Source organism: Centropristis striata, chromosome 11, assembly GCF_030273125.1.
Source record: "Centropristis striata isolate RG_2023a ecotype Rhode Island chromosome 11, C.striata_1.0, whole genome shotgun sequence".
Lineage (NCBI taxonomy): Eukaryota > Metazoa > Chordata > Actinopteri > Perciformes > Serranidae > Centropristis > Centropristis striata.
In genome coordinates this window covers 9909573-9933412 of record NC_081527.1, presented here as the reverse complement: position 1 = coordinate 9933412, position 23840 = coordinate 9909573, and the positions used below count along the sequence as shown (strand labels likewise).

General features: G+C 39.2%; 2 protein-coding genes across 6 annotated transcripts in view; both read right to left on the bottom strand.

Annotated features, from left to right (window-relative positions):
- sugt1 (SGT1 homolog, MIS12 kinetochore complex assembly cochaperone) overlaps positions 1–9065 on the bottom strand; it is a 30239-nt gene extending 21174 nt beyond the window's left edge. The window contains exons 1-9 of one of the 2 annotated variants that reach the window (XM_059345325.1): positions 8945–9065; positions 8804–8852; positions 7997–8087; positions 7447–7516; positions 6801–6871; positions 4567–4620; positions 1066–1088; positions 820–842; positions 456–552 (exon numbers count right to left, since the gene is read on the bottom strand). In XM_059345325.1, coding sequence (XP_059201308.1) covers positions 456–552; positions 820–842; positions 1066–1088; positions 4567–4620; positions 6801–6871; positions 7447–7516; positions 7997–8087; positions 8804–8852; positions 8945–8958 — 492 coding nt within the window. In that variant the 5' untranslated portion in view covers positions 8959–9065. The remainder of the gene's footprint in view (positions 1–455; positions 553–819; positions 843–1065; positions 1089–4566; positions 4621–6800; positions 6872–7446; positions 7517–7996; positions 8088–8803; positions 8853–8944) is intronic. The other variant, XM_059345326.1, reaches the window with a different exon arrangement.
- Positions 9066–10177: 1112 nt separating this feature from the next.
- Positions 10178–23840, bottom strand: part of LOC131981059 (ETS-related transcription factor Elf-1-like) — a 22675-nt gene continuing 9012 nt past the window's right edge. For 2 of the 4 annotated variants that reach the window (XM_059345352.1, XM_059345351.1), the window contains exons 2-8: positions 21671–22086; positions 20809–20932; positions 14981–15085; positions 14634–14789; positions 14444–14518; positions 12664–12859; positions 10178–12250 (exon numbers count right to left, since the gene is read on the bottom strand). In XM_059345352.1, coding sequence (XP_059201335.1) covers positions 11623–12250; positions 12664–12859; positions 14444–14518; positions 14634–14789; positions 14981–15085; positions 20809–20932; positions 21671–21730 — 1344 coding nt within the window. In that variant the 5' untranslated portion in view covers positions 21731–22086 and the 3' untranslated portion in view covers positions 10178–11622. Of the gene's footprint in view, positions 12251–12663; positions 12860–14443; positions 14519–14633; positions 14790–14980; positions 15086–18459; positions 18623–20808; positions 20933–21670; positions 22087–22731; positions 22835–23840 lie in introns of those variants that run through there. The other 2 variants (XM_059345353.1, XM_059345354.1) reach the window with 2 other exon arrangements.

The window sequence follows — 23840 nt, the reverse complement described above, 5'->3', positions numbered from 1 at the left end:
TTTGTTATTCTATTAGGAAAGACAAAGCCGTTCCCTGGGGTGCCCTGCAGTTACCCCTCTGAGAGAGGAAAAGAAGCAAAGGAAAAGAGAAAAAGAGAAAGAAAGAGTGTTGTCCCCGGAGGGCTCTGCAGCTGATCCTAGATCAGTTATGTCTTCAATCTACAGACAATTAGGAGGTTGGAGAAGCTGGGGAGGGTAAATTGTTCTTAGATCTGTACTTTGGGGGCAATGTTAACAAGGCACCACTGGAGGCATAGTTGGGTCCATGGGGAGTTTGTGTTGTGTGTATGTGTGTGTGTGTGTGTGTGTGAGAGTGTGTGTGTGAGAGTGTGTGTGAGACCCATCTAATGGGCCCCCCTGAGGAAACACCCAAAAGCCAACCCATCTCTGCTCCACACACTCTTCACTTCAGTTCTATTCTACACTTAAGCGTGTGTGTGTGTGTGTGTTTATACCTCTCTTTCAGTGAAGCTGACACACACACCATCCTTGGGTACATTCTTTGCCATGACCGTGACGATGACTTGAGACTCTGTTTGGTACCAGTCATGTCTGCAAGAAACACACAGAAACTGATTAACGAGTCTGAAGACCCTTTTCCATTTTCACCATTTAATATTATGAATATATAAAAAACTTCTTTAAAAAAAAAATCTAATAATAAACAGCAGCTCATCATTAGCATGCCTCATCTATGTATGTTGTTTTCACAGTTATTCCGAATGGTGTTGCTTGGCTAATTATTATGCTGGTATAAGGAATAAAATAAACATAAAAAACAGATGCCTAGATAAGGCGAATATACATTTATGCACTTACTTTACATGTGGAACTGCTGGTGTCTGGTGGGTCAGTCAGACCCCGAGGCGGAATGACAATTAGAGAGAGGGGGTGTGGTGATAAGACACAGGGATGAAACAAAAAGGACAAAAATTAGAGAAAACATCACAACAAAAGAAGCTCAGTAGGGCTCCCTTCTTTGAACAGGAGCAAAACACGAGGCGGGTGCTCTACAGTGATGCTGAGAGCAACAATGCCCCCTGGTGGCCGTGCAAAGAAACTCACCACGTTGTCGCTCTGTGTCCGCACTGGAGGGAGAGAGGAGACATTTGGATGAGTGACAGGTGGAAACATTTATTACATCCCCTCTGTGGCTGCCTAAATCCGAACGCTAGTCTCAAAGCTATGATAATGGCAAAGATAGAAGAACACAACTTTGGGTTCCCGCTTTTTCAGAGTCATTTTCCAGGGCCTTTCCAGGACATTTTCTTGACAATACAGGACAGGGTTTATCTCACACATGGTCATATAATTAGGCTTGGTATTGACATATTTAAACCAGGTTTCAATTTTATCTTTTTAATGATGCAGGCTTAAGTGTCTCTAGGTCAATACAATTGACAGCTTCACCCATCACTGCTAACTGCATAATAAGGCTATCTGGCCTCTTAAAAAGCCTACATCTATCAAAGTTATACTTTCCTTATACTTTATAGCGATATATTGGGAAAAAAAGACTTAAGATTTAAGTGTTATACTTTTTCATTGTCTTTCAGTTGGTCAGAATTTTGGTCAAGGCAGCAATCTTATACAAGTGTAAAGGACTGATCTTTACCTTGTGTATTAGAATATGTCAAACTAATTTTAAGTTAATAGATTTGGTGATAAATGAAAAGGCTTGCATGGTAACATTTGCTATATTATGTTGATGATGCTGGCCGTCGTTGCCATATTGACAGGCAGTCACATGCTGTGTCTTAATTTAGATACAGTAGTACACCACCATTAAGTACACTGTGTGCACATATTTGCATAGTGTGTAAATTTCGACAGGGTAGTGGTAAATTACATAGAGCTATTAATAAGGGAGAGTCAACCCATTAATGGCTGCTATCCGGCTACAGTATAGTGGTACTTATTAGAAAAAAACATCTTACGGAAACTTGTGTAGCTAAGTGTTTGGGATTTCAGTCGGTAACGGCTGAAGCATCATTGCCCGCCATTTTCCCAAGTTTGAAATAGGTTGGTGGTACGTTAGCTAGTGGGCTAATTTCCACTGGGCTTCTCAGAATTCTGCTTACAGCTACAGAAAAAAAAAACAAGACCCGGTGCCAAAAAGATGGCAGCAAGTCTGTTCTGCTCTGGTGTGGAAAGCTAGAGTTTACCGACATTGGAACTAGGGCTGGGCAGTATATCGGTATTACGAGTTATACCGATATATTTTAGAAAGAGATATGTATAACGCCATACCGATATATAATATCTTTCTATGTTGCCTTAACTTATGACCACTATTTGTTTGCTCCACTCTGCACACTAGCAAGAGCTAGTTCCTAAGGATTAAATGGTTTTGATGCAGAGGTTGAATTTCCCCGTTGTGTGATTAATAAATTGATTAATCTTTAAAAAAAATTTAAGAAAAAAAAAAAAAACAATGGTTCTGTAATTTGGAGGTATTCCAGATTTCGGATAAAGCATCTAAATCTGATTAAACTGCCTGAAAAGGTGGAAGGTTTTGAATTTGATCTAAAAAAAAAAGGTTGATGATAGTTTCTTGTGGCATTGAGTTAAAACTAAACACTGCACGTTTTGTTTAAAATACCAATATATATCGTATATCGCCATTCGGCCTAAAAATACCGAAATATGAGTTTTGGTCCATATCGCCCATCCCTAATTGACACCAAATTACAAGTTGTTCCACTTTGTATCTGGTAAACCAGACTCAAACTGTCACACCTCACAGCTAATCCTACCAACAGTCAAGTTTACAAAGGCAAGTTTGGGCTTGAAATTTCCAGTGCATGGATTATTTCCACGATATGTGGTCACTTTTATCAATCTCCAGGTGTTTTTGCGACTGGAGGTCTCTATATTTCCAGATTCTCCAGTTTTTTAAGACATGTGGGAACCCTGCGACTTTTAAAATAACACACATTTGTTCACAGATAAACGACAGCCGACAGATATGCCAACACAGACACTCTTCCATCCTCCACCAGTTTGTTTACTGGTCCATCCACGCCCATTATAAGCCCTGTGAGCCCGAGCATGCCTGATCACCGTTTACCAGCATGATATCATACATTATTCACTGACTTCATTACAGAGAGAGAGCACAGAGAGGGAAGAGCGATGAGATGATGGGAGTCGTGTTAATGTTGTCTTAATGAGGTCGCGTTTGAAATGGTGAGGAGGGGGGTGTTTGGAGAAAAACACTGTGTGTCGGAGTTTGTGTATTTTTAAACAGGCAGGGTGCCACATGTAGTGGAATAACCAGGTGGCAAACACACTGTCACCGGAAGAAACAACTGCTGCTGGTGTGAACGTGAGCGAGTGCAAGTAGGGTACTTTCAAGTTGATGGGGAGGGGGGCTGTACACCCTGGTGTGCATTTGTCTGTGTGTGCATGCTGTCTGTGAGCGGGCCTATGAAGGAGTTGGGTCTCATCGGGGGCTTTCAAACATCAGTAACGTTAACTCTGATGAATCATACCGCTCCCAGGAGTACGTGTGCATGCGGGTGTGAAGCGTGTTTGTCAAAACTCATGCTCTTGTTTACTTGAGATGATCCAGAGGGCCCAGGCATCACCAGCAAACAGAAACACACCACCCAGACATGGCATGCATCTTTTATTGGACCAAGCAGCTCTGCCTAAACACACTCACTCTATAGTCATGAACGTGTACGGGCTCATTTGTTTGATAAGAAAGGCTGATCAGCTCCCAGATCAGTAAGAGTGTAACATGTAATGGATTTGGAAGTCTGAAACCATTTTTTTTTCTCAAAACACTACAGGCAATTAGCCTGGCTAACGCCACACTATATCACAAATGAGATCATAGTCTGGACACCAGCCATTCATTTCTTTGTAGAAGAGGCGTGGTTTACGATCCTCCAGAGCCGTTTATTGGGCCCAACGAATGTCTATCAAAAGCGTCTGTACGTAGCTCTTAGCCAATCATATCAGTTATACCAGATGGCATATGTAGAGCGACAGAAATTGATGTTTACATAGCCAGACTAGCCCATCTCTATTTTGAGACTAAGGTCCCCCGGTTTCCCGGCTCGTATCGAGATCACCGGCGTTACAGCAGCAAGCGGCAGCGGGGCTAGTTGGTAGATTAGGCTTTTGCCAAATCCTGTCGGAAGCAAGGCTAAAACATCCTTTTTGGTTGTGAAACAGGAGTGTATAGTCAAACGTTGTTCTTCTTTTAAAATAAACTTTTGCTCTCAACTATTTAAAACGCCGTCTACAGCTAGATCGAAAGAGAGTTTCGCGTCTGCTGCAGCCATGTTGGATCCGTAAGAAAACTACAAAACTACAAGCATCCGTCTGTCGAGTAGTACGCGTCATCGTTTTGCCGTCCCTCCCTAAAACAGGGCTAAGAAACAGCCATAGTTTCCAGACGGCTTGCAGGTTCGAAATCAAATCGAGCGCGCAAGGCAGTATGGGTATACCCAGGCTAACAGGCAATATTGTGTACCAATATCAAACCATTAAACATTTTCTCAAAAAATAATGGTTCAAACTTAATAAAAGTATAGTTTTAGTTCAGCTACTTACCCCCCAGCTTCTCCTCACACCGCTTGATCCAGACCTCAAAGGTTGTGTCAGAGTCTGTGGAAATTAAAAAAAAATGAAAATAAACATTTTCTATCTTGCTTTAAGTGATATAAAGTATGGTGATACGAAAGGAAGAGGCTCAATTAGAGATTCCAGTGGAAAGATTCGAAAGCATCATAACAGTGAGGTGTTAATGAAGTCTCAAATGGTTTGACTAGGTGCTGCAGGAGGCTAAAGGGTAGAAACACAAAATAAATGTGTTTATAACATTACTGGTGCTTATATCATCAAGGAGATGCACATTTTACAAGCTAAATTTAGTTAGAAAATGTATTCACAGCTCTCACACCGCTGATTTTTTTCCCACAAACTAACAGCTTGTTCGGTCATGATGTGTTATAAATATATTTGAAAACAGTGAGATGTCTGTGTCTTTCTTAATTATAAAGCAGGTCTAGGTTCTATATAAATACATTGAACATATCAACATGCTAAACCAATGGAAAAATGCACAGTCTGTATTCAAAAATTTTGCCATTTTGCCTTTAAACAAGACTTCTGTAAGGTTGTGATGTCACAATTATACTATACTGTATATAACACACACACAAACACACACAGAGACACACACACACACACACACACACACACTGCAATGATGGTACAGAAATGCTGAGAGAGCAGATATGGAAAACCAAAAAACACTGACCAATCAGAGCACAACACAGCTTTTTCGGGAAGTGTATTTAAAGAGACAGGCGCTAAAATGGGGGGTTTATAACAAATGTGATTTTTTTAACTATTAAAGCATGTAAAAAAGTTCTTGCAAAAACCCAAAATACCAGTATTAACCTGAAAATGAGCATAGCATGTCCCTTAAAGTGTTACAAGTAATATTGAAATATTGCAAGATTCTAGATCATTAAAAAAACAGAACAAATATAATAAAGTGAGAATCCCTACGATGTTGCTCATGTTTGGGTGGTTTTGGTGGACCAGCAGAATGATGAACAAGTAGTTGTAGTTAATAATGAGATGTGATCAAACAGATATCTATATTGTAGATGGCAGCAATAGTGTCTATGTTGACCGTGGTTATAGCTGTGAACAATTTGGACAGACACTAGCTTCACTAATTTACGTGATCTGGATTTACGTGATCTGGATTTGTACACACACTTGAAGTAAATGTTTTAAAATGAATCCTTATCAGACATCTTGGGGGGATCCCTCAAGCCAAATGAAATCCTGACTATTTTTGGTCTTAAAGCCCAAAACATTAATAACACCATCAAGTCGCCTGATATTATTCAACTGAAAACAAACAAAGTCATCAAATTATTCAGCTCTGCTGAGGGATGTGATGACAAAAAGCAACCTTCTATAATCATAATAATAAGACTGCATTGAAATGATCCAAGAAGATATTTGACCACACCCACCAGGGGCAACAAATGATCGCTCTCCATTAACTTTGTATTGAATGAAGGTAAGTCCTTGAAAATGTTGTCTGCTAGCAAGAAAACCGGTTAAAAGTTGGTGGTAAAATGTCTTACCAACAAGTTAAAGAACCAGAACCAGAATTTTTTTTTAAATTTTTTTTATTTTTTTTAAATCAGACGAACCAAAAAACTGAACTTTTAAGAGTACAAAAAGGGGACAGTAGCTAACATTAGCTTGCTAACAGCCAACTTGTCCTTTCTGGTAGGAATAGAGTGCTAAAATAATAAAATTAAATGTTTAAATATAATAGTTTAGCTAGAAAAAGAAACCATGGGTCTTAACCATTAAATATACTGAGTTTCAGGATTGCACAGTTTTCCCCATTTTAACTGCTGATGTCTGAAGTATGTATCCACTTTTGTACCTTTTAAATGTCTGTTTTTTTTGTTTTGGGGTTTTTTCAGTTTGGCAGTTCATAAAAACGTAGTTCTATGTTATTTATCATGTTGGTATACATGCTACCACACAGCAGCTTTTGACCATTTTTTCAGATTTTGCTAGAAATTGTCAAGAAGGCTCCTTCTTTCAATACAAAGTCAATGGATATAGATCAGTCAGGTTGTAATTTTGTGTGTTATATACTGTATTATTTTTTTTCCATAAATAATGTGATAATATCATTATTGTGGATTTGGGCCAGGATCATTCTGTTGTGATAACCTGATACATTGATAGCCTGTGTAGAGAGTGAGATGAAAGACAGCTTGTAGGCCAAAACAGGCTGTACTCACCATCCAGCTGATGTCCCTGTGTGAAAGATGCATGTGCTGACTCATACTGCTTCAGGTGGTATTCTGCTATTCTGCAATTGGAAAAAAAAAAAAACATGCCACACAGATCAGACAGCCGTTGGGGAAAAAAGTGACTTCTTTAATACAAACAATTTGGATCCTGAACCTTGTTCGCTGGGCTGTGCACAATATCTAGAGCATTAATACTGCATTAAATAAATATTTGTGATAAAAATATATTATGGAGTAATGGTGCCATGACCAGGCCATCAAGTAATACTCCCTCTGTGTGTGTTGAAATGTAAACTTCTTAGTTCTTTGTTGTGGTAGGGAACTTGAGTACTAAACATTTAAAAAGGTGATGGCAAGGGGCATCTCTATGTGATGAGTTAGGATCATTGTGGATTATTATGAGTTAGGTTATGCTCTAAATGTCATGTAAAGCACTTTAAAATAAGTTAAATATCAAATCCAAATCTTGTGAATAAACATCATGCCTGGCTGGACACCAGGCTTGACTCTTAACTTTTAAACTAGGAATAATGTTTACTTTGCAAAATAGATGTGATATAAAAAAGTTGAATGGAACTGTTAACTTTATATTACGAATTCTGCAGAATAACAGTCGTTATATTGTAGTACGAACCCTGTTCGCATGAAAGCAAGGGGAAGGCTGGGTTGTAGCTGCTGGGCTTTTTTGGCATCCTCAACAGCACCTGCGGGGAGAAAAGACACTATGTTTATTATACATATACAATAAACCTATGTCGCTCATAAAATTAATATTCATGCCACCCCAATTTCTTAAGATAAGATATGAAATTATTTATCCCGCAATGGGGAAGTTTAGTCGTCTCAGCAGCTCAATATACATACACATAGATATAAAAACCAGAATAAAGAATACAAAAAAATAAGGCATATACATACATTCTATACACCTAATTTACATAATATAATATATCTTGTTGTGATCACTGACAGGTACAACATTAATTTAAGAATCCTCAAGAAATGTTTTTTTCTGCAGTCTGGACAACAACTGCTACTCCAGGGTTTGATGGACAATAACAAATTATAACTCATACTTTTTCTTGCCACTGTATTTCATGCAAACAAGTGCAAGCATGCATATTCGTTCAAAGTGTTGTGCTATAACTAACATGACCATCAATGCATGTAATCCTCAGACTTACAGTTGTAGTTTTTGAGGAGTATGTGGGCATAGGCACGCTGGCAAAACCACTCAGCGTTGTCAGAGTCTCCCTTCAAGGCCCCGTTAAGATCCTTCAAAGAAAGAGATGAAAATCAAAGTGAAATGTTGATTCTGCGTAGCACTCAGAAGTAGTGAGTAGTGACATGAGTGTGTCATAAACATGACATGGGATGTGTCATGAACATTAATGACACTTTGAAGTAACATTAATGCTCATGTCATGTTTCTGACAGGCTTGTGTTACTCTTATGTAGACACCTTCAAAATAAAGTGTTACCATATCTTGCTTAAGTCACAAAGGCATGTTCAAAAAATTGCCTAAGTCATTTATTCGTCTTAAGTTACTTAATTTACACACAGTGTTATTACTATGCCAATAGACATCTTTTGTTACATCCGTTTTGAGTGAAATGATCAACACATGTCATATATTACACGTTTGGTGAGGTTTTTTGTGTTTCCTGCAAAACTTGAAAAAATTACTTAGGCGATTATTTTAACAGGGTGACGATTTGTAATGACGGTAAAACACAACAAAACAGATGCCATGCTTACGTAGAAAACGCACTCTTAACGTTACTTAAAAGTTAAAATGATTTCCTGTTTTTCTAGCTAAATGATGCTAGCAGGAACCGTTGGCTAACTTAGCTAGCTCGTTACAGTGTCAAACTCGGTGCAAACATCATAAATAATAACATCACCACCAGCTTTTGAAAAACAGCAAGTCAGAAGAAGAAGAAGAAGAGTTAAATGTGATATCAAAGAGCCATGTGATGATAATGTTTACCTTCAGAGCTTGCTGTGGATCTTCGTCAATGAAGCTATCGGGGAAGCTGCTAAAGCGAAAAGAGAGAAACCGTTAACTAGCTGCAGGGAATAAACATTAATGATAGTCAAATGTTGAATTCATATGTTTAATAAGACTTACCGCTCGGTTGCCATGGCTTTGCTGCGGATGTGGACAGTGTTTCTAGGGACAGGAAAGTTCTAGCAAAATGTGGAGACTTCTGGAAACGTGATAGCAGCAGCTCGACCCAGCGGCAGGCCTGTCAACATCCGCCTGCTCACTGCTCACAGCGCCACAGCGACCCCACCGGCCGGGAGGAGGCATGACACCCAACATGACAGCCAAAAAGCCACTGCCATTTCTTAACCTTCTGGAGTCACCAAAAGCGTAGTAACATGATTTTACTTTCTTTTTTTTGCAGAGATTTTTCTGCAAAGAAATTTTGCAGTGTGCATTCGGCATTTTTAATGTAATCCTTGTGTTTTTTCTACTGTTTTTTTCATGTGATTTTTGTCATTTCTTTGTGTATTTTTTATGTTTTTGTAATTTTTTGTTTTTGGTGTTTTATGTAATTTTGTGGGGGGTTTTGTATGTGATTTTTGTATTTTTTGGGTGTTTTAATGTGTTTCTTTGTCATTTTCAAGTGGGGTTTTTTGTGTTCAAAATGTTGATCCAGTAATTGAAAATGAAAAAATAGTATCATTAGTAATACTTGATTGTTTCTATTACACTATTTGATCAGTAATTAATTAAGAAATTAATATAGCTTTGGGGACAGGGAGCGTATTTGATCAGCTTTGTGTTCTGCATACTGTAATTTCATCATCATATCAAAATAAGTCATTTTTAAATATTAATCAAAGTAAATAGTTACCATAACTTTAACAATGTTTTGGTACAGAGTAAAATTGGGAGAAGATAATTTACTTAAGTGTAAATACCAATACCAGTTTAGAATATGCCGTTCCTTGTAAAAATAATCTTACATTCCAAATACAAGTGTTGCATTAAAATATTTTAATAACCAGCGAGAAAGTTCTCATGATGCAAAAAAGTATATTTCATAATAATAGTACACAACATAATTTTTATAATTTAACTGGACTAAAATTATTGATGCAATGTATACATCGCTTGAACAGTGGTAAGGTGGGGGGAAATTCTGATGATTTTTATGCTGCAAGTTAAAATTTTATCTTATTAAAGCATAACTCATTTGATCATAATTTATATTAACCACATGATATCTGTATCTGCAAACTCACTAGTACCAAAATCTGTGATATAAATAACATGCAGTAAAAATAGTACTTACATAATTGTACTCCACTTATGCTGGAGCGGGTGAATAATTGAGTGACAATTATTTCCACAGACAGTGACAAAATTAAGTTTATTTCATATAATAGATACCTCCGGACTGCATGAAAGCAAACACACCAAAATAAGGCAACGGAAAGTCCACCTCTCCCTCTGCTACAAGCTTACATTTCAATATCAGTAAAACTTACAGTATCAAGAGACCTCCAGATAAAGCACAGCGAGGGGATTCCAAATAAACGGTTTACTCAGTAATAAAGTGAAATCAGTTTTGCATAGGGTTCCCTGGGGGCAAAGGCACAGTTATAAGCATTTTTTTCTTAACCAAGTTTTAGCCTCACAGAAGTCGACCTAAATCTTACAAACTCGGTTCATATTCGGAGTGAAGCTAAGATCAACTGAAGGGAAAACACTAAACTTAGCATTACTTCATTATAAAAAGGGCCAGCTGTTCTACTCCTTGCATAGAGTGTACAGTCTGTGCAGATAAACTAATTTTTGAACGAACCTGAGGGAGAAAATGGCACAAAGTCAAGCACAGACATACAGTATACAACACACAACACATGAAGATATCAAGGCTTTAGAGGTCCATATATGCATATATATAAATATATATACGAGTAATAACTAAACAGAATGTGTGCATAGCAGAGAGGCTAAATAGTAGCAATATGACTGTACAGGAGGATGTAAATAAAAGGCCATTTCACTGGTGACTGCCACAAAAGAAAGTCCACTGTGTCGATACATTGTTTACAAACAGCAGCAGTGCCAAATTACTATTCTAGAAATAACAGTGATCCCTTGTTTTCAACCATTCACAACATAATTCAGTAAAAAAACAAAACAATAATATGGAATGTTTTCCCTCAATAACCTTATGATTAACACAGGAAGCAGGGACAGGATGGACTCACATCGTCAGGCACTTAGAGAAGAAACATACAGCAGGGGTAAACATTAGTGCAAAGCCGTTTTTCAGGCAGAGGAATGATTCAGCATGTGATGGTACAAACAATAAAAATAAAAAAAATAAGTAGGAAAGAATGAGAGTGAATGGAGAGGAAAGAGGGCACAGTGTGGTGATCAGATCATTGCCTCCATGATGCTGGAGGTGAAGTGCAAGCAGGGGGCGTGTCTGCAGGTGCAGAGAGGCTGTAGATTCCAGTGCATGTCTGTCTTTGGTAAGTTAACAGCTACAGGAGGTGACAGAAGGCTGAGATTAGAAGCTTTTATAGTCTCTGAGAAAATAAACTGCTAAATGTGGAGAGATTTTTGGTTCCTGCCAACTCGGATGTCATGGAATTATGGAAGTATTGGTCTAGAATTAACTAATTCATAATATAATCCTAAACTGAAAAATAACTCTAAATCAGTACTTCCACGCTTACACACTTAAGAAATAAAGGCCCTGGTGTGCAGGCATTGCCACAGCAAAGTACAGCTCTGTAACTGGTCCTGAGTCAGTGGAGTGTATGTGCATGTGTGTGTGTTTTCTATTGGTCAGAGCTTGTTAGGGACACCAGCTGTGGAGTCTCCACATGTGACATTTTGAGTCCTGCGTGTGAGTTTCCGTCGGGTGTCTCCCGTGCGGCGTCACTGTCCACGGCCACCTGGGCAGCAGCCTGTCGCTCGCACAGGCTCCCCAGCAGCTGAGCTGTTTTGAAGACCGAGCCGTGACCGGCGGGCTGCAGGGACTGGACCTTCTGCAGGTTCTGGAGGGTCCGCAGCATCTCCGCGGACACAATGGGCAAATGCTGCTCCTGGATCAAGCTGCTGCTGCTGCTGGCGGGTCGCAGCACGGTGTCCCGCTGGCCCGGGGCCCGGGGAGCCTGGCGGGTCCGCTGGGCGGCCGGGGCCCGAATGCAGCTGGATGACGTCTTCTTCTGCGGCGGGTGTGAATCTTCCTCCTCCACTGATTGGTCGCTAGAAGGTATGGAGCTGTCGTCGGAGTCGTCGCTCACTCCGTCGTCGTTGCCGCTGTTGTCGTCGTGATCGTCATCTTCTTCTTCTTTGGTGCCGTCTCCGTCTGTGATGTAGATCATATCTTTGGGCAGAGAGGTGAACTGATAGACGAGACGCTGGCCTTCAACCTTATTCAGGATGCCTCTCTGGTAGTAGTACCTGCATGACCACAAAAGTTAGCATTACCAAAACAAAGCACACAGACAGTCATGGAAAAAAACACCCTTTTTCTTCAATTTCTTGTTCATTTTAATGCCTGGTACAACTAAAGGTAACCCTAACCCTAACCCTTTGGACAAATATAACGATAACAACAAAAATATATCATAAGTTTAATTTAAGAGCTGATATCTAGACATTTTCTATGGTTTTCTTGATAATGACTTTGGTTATTATCAAGAAAACCATGGAAAATGTCTAGATAGCAGCTTTTAAATGTACCTTTAGTTGTACCAGGCATTAAAATGAACAAGAAACTGAAGAAAAAGTGTGGTCTAATATTTTTTTTATGACTGTATTTCCATAAAAGTAGACAGAGTAGTTTTTTGAGTAGCCCTCTTCTGGTAGTTTACCTGAGTGCTCTGCCCATTGTTTCATAATTCATATCTGGCTTGTTCTTGTGTTTGCCCCAGAGTCTGGCAACTGCTTTTGAGTTGACTAACTTGAAGATTCCTGCGTGTGGATTAGTCCACTTAATGTAGCGAGGGCAGACCTGTCGGTCCTGCAGTAGCTCCATCAGGAACTGCCACAGGTACAGCGTGTTTCCTCCTGAAGCACAAACACAGGAAACATGATGGAAAAGGAAAGACAAAGAAACAAAGTGGACAATGACTGTTGTAAAAGTGACTAATCCCCCGTGATGCACGTTGGCCTTTTATCAGCTCTCTGTGCATGTATGGCTGTAACCTTTACATTACTCTGGTGGCATTAATCCAAATAAACACTGTACTAAAAGTGTTATGGAAATGTTTCTCCAGCCACTTTCCCACTGGACAAAACCCGCTAACTCTCCATTCAGGATTCATACAGCTATATATTATAATATAGCTATATAGTATAATTTAAACACTCTAGAAAAAGTAACTAAACCCAAAATGTCCAGACTCTCAAAGCCTGACGACAACCAACAAATACGACAATGGGATGGTTATCACTCATATAAACCAAAAATCTTACAAGATGAAAAAAAAACAGATTATGTTTAAAATCTAATATTTTTCAAGGAGTATATTTAATAAGCATACCCCTAATGTTGAAAACATAATAGTTAAGCATCAAACCCTGACACTAAAACCTGGCTCTTGTCTTCTGTGGGAAGCGTTACAATCAGCGTTAATTCCCAGGAAAAATTATTCTGCAGCAGTCACAGGTCTTGATCCAGCTCCAATCAACAGTGATGGATGCATGTGGGAGGGTTGTGACACTAAAAAAATGAATCTACTAATTTACAGAAATCAAAAAACAACGCAGGTCTATAAGGGAAAGGTATCTTTGGGCATCATTAGGTGCGTTTCCATTATGGTAAAAAGTGGCTGCTGGGACAGTCTCAGGCCAAGCCCTCTCAAAGGTCTGTTCACTCGGCGTGTCTCCATTACAAAAAAAAGTCCCCAGAGGGTTTACGAGGTGATGTATGGTTTTTGATCGTCATGTTATCACTTAGCGACAGTTTCGACCGTGACGGAACAAACGAGACGGATTTTACACGGGCCAAATGTAAACAATAAGGAAGGAGACACCGAGATAGAAGGAACAGAGCTGCTGTGTTTCTGGTTGCTGTGTTCACATTCAGATTAGGGGCGTTTCGGTGAGTGAGACCCACCTCATTCTGGCTATTCGACTATAGTGGAAACGCAGTTAAAGTGTAATATCCAGAAATTGTAGTTCCACGATTTGGCCACTATATGAAAGTGGCTTCAAAGCCTAGTGGTCTTCTTTAGGGTTTGGAAATCGCTTATTCTAAGTAGGTTTTCCCGCATCAATCAAAAACCTACATGTATGAGCTAATTTTTGCGAATAAAAGGACATTAGACCTACTAAAATTGCTGTCAAGACTTTTATGTAAACATAACTCTGATGCGTATTCAGACATGAGGCCAACATGTAAATTTGCCATCACATTCACACATGCATGTCTGAAATAGGTCGATTATGGTGATCAGCTGTGAACTAATCTCTAGTTTCTTTAGTTTTCAGTACAGATGCTTTAAAACTGACAGTTTAAAAGCAATATAAAAATTGCGGTAATAATCGAGATTGGACCATACGAAAATATATATATCGTGATCATTTTTTTTGCCATATTGCCCAGCCCTAGTCAGGAAATAGATCAACTACACGTGTAACTGTGTATACCTTTGTTGTATTTGTCCTTCTTCACTATTATGTCCGGTGTGGGAGACTCTGCCCTTCTATGTCGAGGTTTTCTCCCTGGGGTAAGGTAATAAAAGCATGTAATTACAAGATGTTGAATATAATCGCACATTATCATCAACTATACTATAATCTGGTTTCAGATTATCTGATAACCCAGAGAGTGACTGACCTCTCTTTCTGGACTGCAGCTGTGCCGCAGTCTTCTTTGTGTGCAACGAGTGCCATTGAGGCTGGTCAACAGCCCCCACAATCCCCTCTGCTGATACAGTCACCTGGGTAACAGGAGTAGTGATGACATCACCCAGGGATGGTAAGAAGGTCTGGGCTGCAGGGGGGAATAAACAGATTTAATCAGAGAGAACAGCTCTGTGTCCACCGTGTCTAAAAATAACATCTCGCAGTCAGACATGTCCTACATCAAAACGCAAGCGAGGTTTTATTAGGGCATCTTCACTCTGTTAGTGTGCATGTGGGTAGTGTTAACCGTGGTGTGTGTGTGTGTGTGTGTGTGCTTACAGTAGTGTTCCAGGGAGAGCGTGTCAGGGCAGTCCATGTTAAGAAGCGAGTCAGCAGCAACAAGTGTCTCCATGGTTTCCTCCTCTCCACTTTCACATTGCTCCACTGCAGACCACAGAGAAGGGAAACATACAGAAACATGTTTTAGCAGGTGGACGAGGGCGGCCTTTAGTAGGAGGAACATTAAACAAGAGAAGCAAAGAGGATAAAGCTTGACTGGTTAGAAGAAAAAACATGAAAAACACTACTATACTAAAGATATATTAGTGATATACATAATGGAGAAGATAATTAGACCACCCTTTTTCTTCAATTTCTGTTCATTTTAATGCATGGTACAACTAAAGATACATTTGTTTGGACAAATATAACAAAAATAGCTGATAAGAGTTTAATTTAAGAGCTGATATCTAGACATTTTCCATGGTTTACTTGATAATAACCAAAATCATTATCAAGAAAACTATGGAAAATGGCTAGATATCAGCTCTTAAATTAAACTCTTATGACCTATTTTTGTTGTTATCATTATATTTGTCCAAACAAATGTACCTTCAGTTGTACCAGGCATGAAAATAAACAAGAAATTGAAGAAAACAAGGTTGGTCTAATACATTTTTCCATGACCGTAGATCATTTTGGTTTTATTTAACGTTGTAAGATATGTGTCTCTGAATGTTCTGCTGCCAACCCATTACAACTGGGGCAAAATGTTTGACATTGCGTCATCGATGTAAATAATTTATTTGATATATCAGGTGTTTCATTACCTGGATAAGCCTGGCCAAAAGTAGACATTCCTGTCTGGTTACTTTATTAATTCCTAACTGATTTAGGATGTAATAGATGTTAATTAATGCGGTGGCTACCTCCATTCCCCCACCCCCCTCCCCTATTGCAAGTCACAAGTTTTTCATGTTGTGAAATGTATTGAATATGTGCTCATGTTGCTACCCTATCCTCATCTTATGCTGTATCTCTTCCATTCCTGTCTTCCTGTCTTGACCCTTTGTCATATTGTATGTATGTTTATGTATATGTACGGACGGGTTGATGGTAATTTCGTTGTGCTAGTACTTGTTACTCTGTTCAATGACAATAAAGTTGAATCTCATCATCATCATATTGAGATGAAATGATTTGATCCTTATCATCCAACCCTAGTTAAGATTAAGATTTCCTTTATTAGTCCCACAACGGGGAAATTCAAGAGTTACAGCAGCAAAGTGGATAGCAAAAAACAATAAGTAGTAAACAGCAGTATAAACTAGAAATTTAGGAAAAAAAATAATCAAGTATTAACAATTTACAAGATGAACAAGTAGGAATATAAAAAGTATTAACAATTAAAACAAAATTAAAATAAACACTTTAAGAACATTATATACAATGTAGACAGAGTCAGCAGTTGTGAGCACAACAAATTAAAGTCACATCACCTGTCTTTGAAATGTCATTAAATTTAAAAGGAAGAGACAGTGGTTCACAAACTCTTTTGTCTGATGTGATATGACCTATCCCAACTTGAACTCTACAGGTTATAGTGACAATACATACACTAGATAGTTCCCCAATCAGCTGATTCATTCACATCCTTTCCATGTACCCAGTGGTTACTGCAGGAGTAACCTGGTTGGGTACTAAACTTGAACCGAATTAAATCGGAATATATCAAATTTGGGTATTCGAGAGCACATCTGGGTGAGAGAGCAAGTAAGACAGAGAGTGAGACAATGTCGCCCTCGCACCTTGTTGAAGTCACAGTGAACCAGGGCACAGGTGAACTAAAAGCAAGTATTGGTTCCTCTTTTACAAACCAAACACAACCAACACTTATCTCCACAACTATATTTGTCATATGAAATGCAAAGCTTGGGCGGGCAACACATGAAATTCAAATTCAAAACAATAAAAGTGTATCATGTTTCATAGCCTTCTAATACGCCCTGGTGACAGGCTAAATGTTGGAATAACATGTAAAACCTGCACTGGACTGAAACAATGAACATTACACTCATTACACATGTGTTCTCCAATTCACTGCCACTGTAACATGTTTGCACTACTAGTTGTTTTTTTTGTTTGGTCTTGGTTGTTTGTTTTCTACTTCATTTTTATTATTCTATTTTTATTACCTTAATCTGTTTTTTACTCTGTACTTGTTGTGTATAAAATGTTCTAAATATATAACAATGTTGAAATTTAAAAGTTTTTTACAACTGAAATAACATTTCTGTGATTACAGAGACAGTAAAGTATCAGAAAAGTGCAGAACGGTTTTGTCAAAACCAGAAGATATTCAGTCAATGACATGTAAATGAGAGAAAAGCATGAAATCTCCACATTTGTGCCCATTTTTGCATGATAAATTGATGGTTTTATTGATAATAATCAAAATCATCATCAAGAAAACCATGTTAAATGTCTAGATATCAGCTCTTAAATTAAACTCTTATGTGCCATTTTTGTTGTTATCATTATATTTGTCCAGGATTATTAAATTGTCACAATATGTTTTAACCCTCTGGAGTCAGCAAAAGCACCAAAGCATGACTTCTTCATCACATCCAGACGTAAAAACAAAGCAGCATGGAGCCCTACTGTAAATTTACCTCTACAGTTCTGGCTGTAAACTCTAAAAAAATATATATAACTGGATGTAACCCTCTTATATGTTATATTTGCAACCTGTGTTGACATTTGCAACATTTCAAATTATTCATTGAGCATGATAGTGTTTTGGAAGTAAAAAAAACCTGATTCAAAATCACATTTTATGTTGTTGTTTCTGTTTCTTTTGGGTTCAAACTGTTGATCCAGTAAGTCAGGATGAAAAATGATCAGGTCATACGGGTGAGGGTGTGCTGAAAAAACATTTTTTTTTTCATTTTTCATGAAAAGGATTAAAAAATGGACAAAATAGCCCCAGACTCCATAGAGTTAATACGTTTTAGAAAATATTCCCTTTTCTTGGAGTCGGGGTTGTGTAATATGATTGATCATTTGGCTCCAAACTGCAAAGATTAACCCACTTTTTATAGCTCTACTCACTAAACGTCAGAACAGTGCAGAGCTACATAAATAAATAACACCAGGATTGACTACTGTTTCATTGCTTATAGTGCTTGAACCGAGTTATTACCGTAAGGGACTGTTTTTGTGCGCATTTATTTACGTGAGGTGAGCAGCCCGTGGAGCAGCGAGCTAGAAAACATCTGCTAGCTATCAGCTGTTTATCAAGGGCTCAAACACTTTCTGCCGCCGAGAAAACCAGCAAACGACCAGTCAAAACAGATAGCCGTGTTTAAAGCAACACGGAAAGTAAGTTGTTGCCCAAAAATAGGTTTTCATTGTGAAGTAAAGTGCCCGTGAGTGTCTCCGTTAGCTAAGTTAACCGAGCCTCGCCATGCCCGACTTCAGCTGCTCGCTCCGACCAAAATAAAGTCGGCAAAACAACCCGATACAGTGATATAACTTACTTTAATTCCCAGCACAGATGAGGCACAAGCTATAGCATGTGTGCTGCAGCCCGAATGGACCACGTCTACATCCTATTATGATTCATTAACGGTCTTTCCCAGACACAAGCCAGGAATGTTTTGTTTCACTTCCTGAATTTTTGCAGAGGGTGGTCCATGTGCGAGCAAAGGGGCTGCTAGTGCGCATGTGCAGACCCAGGCTCTGGTGGGACTTTTAGTACAGTAGGTTTGAAAGCTTCACAGAACAGAACTTTAATAATAACCATTTAATGAATTGTGAATGTGGCAGGTAAAGTAAGTCTGCATCATGTGTGTGTATTGTGTGCCTGTTCATTGCTGCCCTTGCTCATCTGGAGGAAACTGGTGCTTATCCTCACCCTGTTAAAATAACCGCCTAAGTCTCTTTAGTAAACCAGGGCACAGGTGAACTAAAAACAAGTATGGTTCCTCTTTTACAAACCCAACACAGACAACACTTATATCCACTATATTTGTCATATCGTCACCCTGTTAAAATAATCGCCTAACTCATTTTTTCAAGTTTTGCAGGAAACACGAAAAACTTCACCAAAAGTGTAACATACGACATTTATTGATCATTTCACTCAAAAAGGATGTAACAAAGGATGGCTGTTGGCATGGTAATACCACTGTGTGTAAATTATGTAACTTAAGAGAAATAAATGACTTAGGCAATTTTTTTGAACATGCCTTTGTGACTTAAGAAGGATATGGTAACACTTTATTTTGAAGGTGTCTACATAAGAGTCACACAAGCCTGTCAGAAACATGATATGACAAGTATCATGAGCATTAATGTTACTTCAAAGTGTCATTAATGTTCATGACACATCCCATGTCATGTTTATGACACGCTCATGTCACTCTTATGTAGACACCTTAGAGTAAAGTGTTACCAATATTAGTGTCAACAATAAAACACTGATAAACTAAACTGATAACTAAACAATCTGCCTCTAGCTCTTCTTTGCTGGGTTCTTATCTGATGCCTATGAATGTGGCAAATTGTCAAAGAAGTGATGATCTTAAAGGGGTAAAATCACATGATCTGATCAACTGAGGATGTAGGTGATTTTACCATAGGTGGCCGGCATCATGAGGAGATGATTTAGATTTTTTTTTAAAATATTTTGACAAAAAATGACTTTGGCGATTATTTTAACAGTGTGACGTTATGTCAAATCATGTTCTTTGATTTTCCAAGCGCATTCAAAACCATCCAACCCAACATACTCAAAAACAAGCTCACAGAGATGGGAGTGGATCTTTCCTTTATCTCCTGGATCACAGATTACCTGACAGGAAGACCACAGTATGTCAGGTTGGGGACATTAATGAGCAGCACAGGGGCTCCACAAGGCACTGTTCTGGCTCCATTCCTGTTCACACTGTACACAGCGGACTTCAAATACAACTCTGAGTCCTGCCACATCCAGAAGTACTTGGACGACACTGCTATTGTGGCGTTTATCAGGAATGGACAGGAATCTGAATATAGGGATCTGATAAAAGCCTTCAGTGACTGGAGTCACAAGAACTATCTCCTACTGAACACCTCACAGACTAAGGAAATGATCATAGATTTCCACAGGTTCAAGCCCCCCCTTCAGCCAGTGAATGCCTGTGGGGTGGACATGGAGGTGGTGCCAAGTTATAAGTCTCTAGGTGTATACCTGGATAATAAGTTGCACTGGTCCCCAGACACTCTCTACAAAAAGGGGCAGAGTCGCCTCTTTTTTTCAAGGAAGCTCAGATCTCTGGACATCTGTAGTAAGATGCTGCAGATGTTTTATCAGTCTGTGGTGGTAGTGTGTTGTTTTATGCTGCAGTCTGCTGGAGGCAGCATCACACACAGAGATGCAAGGCGGTTGGACAGACTGGTCTAAAGAGCTGGTCCTGTGGTTGGAGCCAGGTTGGACACACTGGAGGAGGTGGTGGAGAGATGACCTGTCAACATGTTCCAGGCCATCCTGAAATACCCGGATCATCCGCTACACAAAACCTTTATGGACCAAAAAACAGCAGTGGACGGCTCCTCTCTCTCTGTTGCAGGACGGAGAGATTTAAAAGATCCTTCGCTCCTTCAGCCATCAGGCTGATTTTTGATCTCATTCTTCAAATGCTAACAGACTAACTGAATTTCCCCTCAGGGATAAATAAAGGAAATTTGAATTTTTTGAATTAGAGTTTAAATGGACAACAACTGAGCTTTAATCATGAATTGTGAATGTGGCAGGTAAAGTAGGTCTGCAGCGTGTGTGTGTGTGTGTGTGTGTGTGTGTGTGTGTGTGTGTGTGTGTGTATTGTGTGCCTGTTGCATACACTGACCTTTGAGGAGCTGGTGGTGATGCTCTGTCTGTGACTGTTCACACGCTAGACCTGTATATGTGAGCAGGTGTGGATGGGGAACCTGCTCCACAATCACCGCAGGGTAGTCCGAGTAACCTCCCAACTGCACAACAAACAAAATTAGATTAGATTAAATGAGACTACTATTTGCCAGATATCAATTTGTACTACATCACATGCTAGGCCTGTCCCTAATTAAAGGGACAGTTCACCCCGAAATCCAAAATGCATTTTTTTTCTCTCAGCTGTAGTGCTGTTTATCAGTCTAGATTGTTTTGGCATGAGTTGCAGAGTTTTGGAGATATCAACCAAAGATATTAACTATACCAGGAAGAAAATACATGAAACTGCTCACATCCTGAGTAACCACGTATCATATATTGCCAACACTCAGCAACTCACACCAAAACAATCTACATTGATAGCAGTACAGGTAAGAGGATAAATATGTACAGTCATGGAAAAAATGATTAGCCCACCCTTATTTTCTTCAATTAGCTGTTCATTTTAATGCCAGGTACAACTAAAGGTACATGTGTTTGAACCAATATAATGATAACAACAAAAATAGCTCAAAAGAGTTTAATTTAGAGCTGATATCTAGACATTTTCCATGGTTTTCTTGATTATAACCAAAATCATTATCAAGATATCAGCTCTTAAATTAAACTCTTATGAGCAATTTTTGTTGTTATCATTATATTTGTCCAAACAAATGTACCTTTAGTTGTACCAGGCATTAAAATGAACAATAAATTGAAGAAAAACAACGGTCTAATCATTTTTTTCCATGACTGTATTTTGGATTTCGGGGTGAACTAACCCTTTAACATTTACTTACCTGTGACATGTTGACATGATCACTGGCAAAGTCAAAGATGAGCTCTGACTGCTGCAGCATGGTTGAATATCCAAACCTCACAAACAACTTCAACTGCGTGAAAACTGCATCACAGCTTTGCACTGAAGACTATTAATAACTGAACAAATGTTTTTCTTTCTCTGTGTGTCCTGACAGATCCAGCTTTTGGAAAGAGAATCTCCAGATGACCAGCGTCGACCGACTGTGTGCTTCCCCCCTCAGGACACGACAAGGCCGCTGTCTTTCAATGCAGCAGAGCGCTTCAACAGTGGAAAAGTGATGTGAGTAAACCAATTGACCAGAGACGCAGAGGCGTCACAGGAAACTCGTGTTCACTCGCTCTGCTCTCGATGAGGAAGTGGGGGCTGCTGAACTGTCCTGTGGTCTGACTGAACCTGCCAGATAAGAACAGAGAGAAACAAGAGCAAATGTGTGAGCCGTTAGAGGCAAAGTTAGTGTACCACACCTGCAGTGACGATCAGATGGTTAAATAAAAACGTCCAAATAAAGAAATGTGGTCAGTCTGAACTGAGAGGCAGAGAAAACAGCACAGTGTGCCTCCCTCTTCCATATATCTCAATGTTTTGCTCTTATCTTGCTTCTGAAAGAGGCTAAACCAGCAACAGGAAGGAAGCGTTTGCACTGCAATGTGTGCCCAGGCTGCATATGTGTGTGTGTGTGTGTGTGTGTGTGGTACGAGTAGGGGGGAGGCGGCTGGTGTTTTGTACTTGAAACATCTCGTCTTTGCACAACATTCAAGGTTCCAGGGGCGTTACATGCACGTTCCTTACAACATGACTGTAAAGAGGACATTCTGAACAAAACCAGCTCCTCTACGCCCCCTTATTCTCTCCTCGTCACTTCTTTTTCTCGCCATGTTGATTCCTTTTAATCTCCCGGTCCCAGTCCCCCTGACCGTCCCTGCTCCCTCTGTAATCCTGAGGTTAACTGCTGAGTGAATTAAGTCTCTTCTGTTGCTCTCCTCCCCCTCACAACTGTCATATTTAAGCTGTAAACAGTGTTGGCACACCTGCTCTTACCTTCAGCCCTCCTCTGTTGAAGATCACACCGGGGTTTAAGTCTTATGTACAATAGATCTCCCACTGTGAACAAATCACTTCCAAGGAAATAAATATAATCGCAGAGCGCCTACATTTTAATCCCATTAATCCTCAGTATATTAAAACAGTCTTGGTAGTCTCACTGTTCCTGAGCGCGCTTCTTTTTCTTTGTATGTGTGTGTGTGTGTGTGTATGTGTGTGTGTGTGTATGTGTGATAGAGGCACAACATGTTTGGGTCAGTTATCACACAGGAAGCACAGCTCAGTTAGGAGGCACCGCTTCCTGAGTTCCTCAGCCAAACCGCTGCCAGCATCATCTGCCAGCAATGGCCTTCTCATTTTTTCGACTTCCTCTGATGTGTTTGCTGCTCATTGATTTACATATAAAAAGTTAAAATGGAGGATAGTTTACTTCTCTAAGCTTGGTGTTAGAGAGGCAGTTCTGTTTTATGCAAAAGTATGCAAAGCTTGATCAGAAGAGAGATTAGATAACCGGAAAATTAACAGCATATGTCGCAGTTTTTGTCATTTATTTGTTGTTTGAAATCATTTTTTGGCAGGAAATATAAGGAAATCTCTGGTTACAGTTACTTAAAAAGGGTAGTTCAGGTTTTTTGAAGTGGGCTTTTAGGAACTATTTATTCATAGTCAGTGTATTACTTACAGTAGATGGTAGTTTGGATAAGCAGGCTAGAGTAAGCACACAGAAGCTAAACAAATGTTCTAATGTGAACAGGGGCAGCAGCAACATTTATTTTAGCCACCTAAGAAAAGGCCCACGTAAAAATATAAATTTCAGTTTAGGTGTAAGCTCTATTTTGAATATTACATAACATTTGACTTTTCTGTCAGACAGCTCTGTTTAGAGCAGGGGTGGGCAATTCATTTTCACAAAGGGCTACATACAGGTGCATCTCAATACATTAGAATATGATGGAAAAGTCAATTTCCAGTATTTAAGTCAAATAGCCCCAACCAAGTATTGAGTCATATAGACTTAGGTCTTCATTAAATGTAAGCCATAATCATTATAATTAGAAGAAATTAAATAAATTCAGACATGAAATGTTTCATTCTGTGTGTAATGG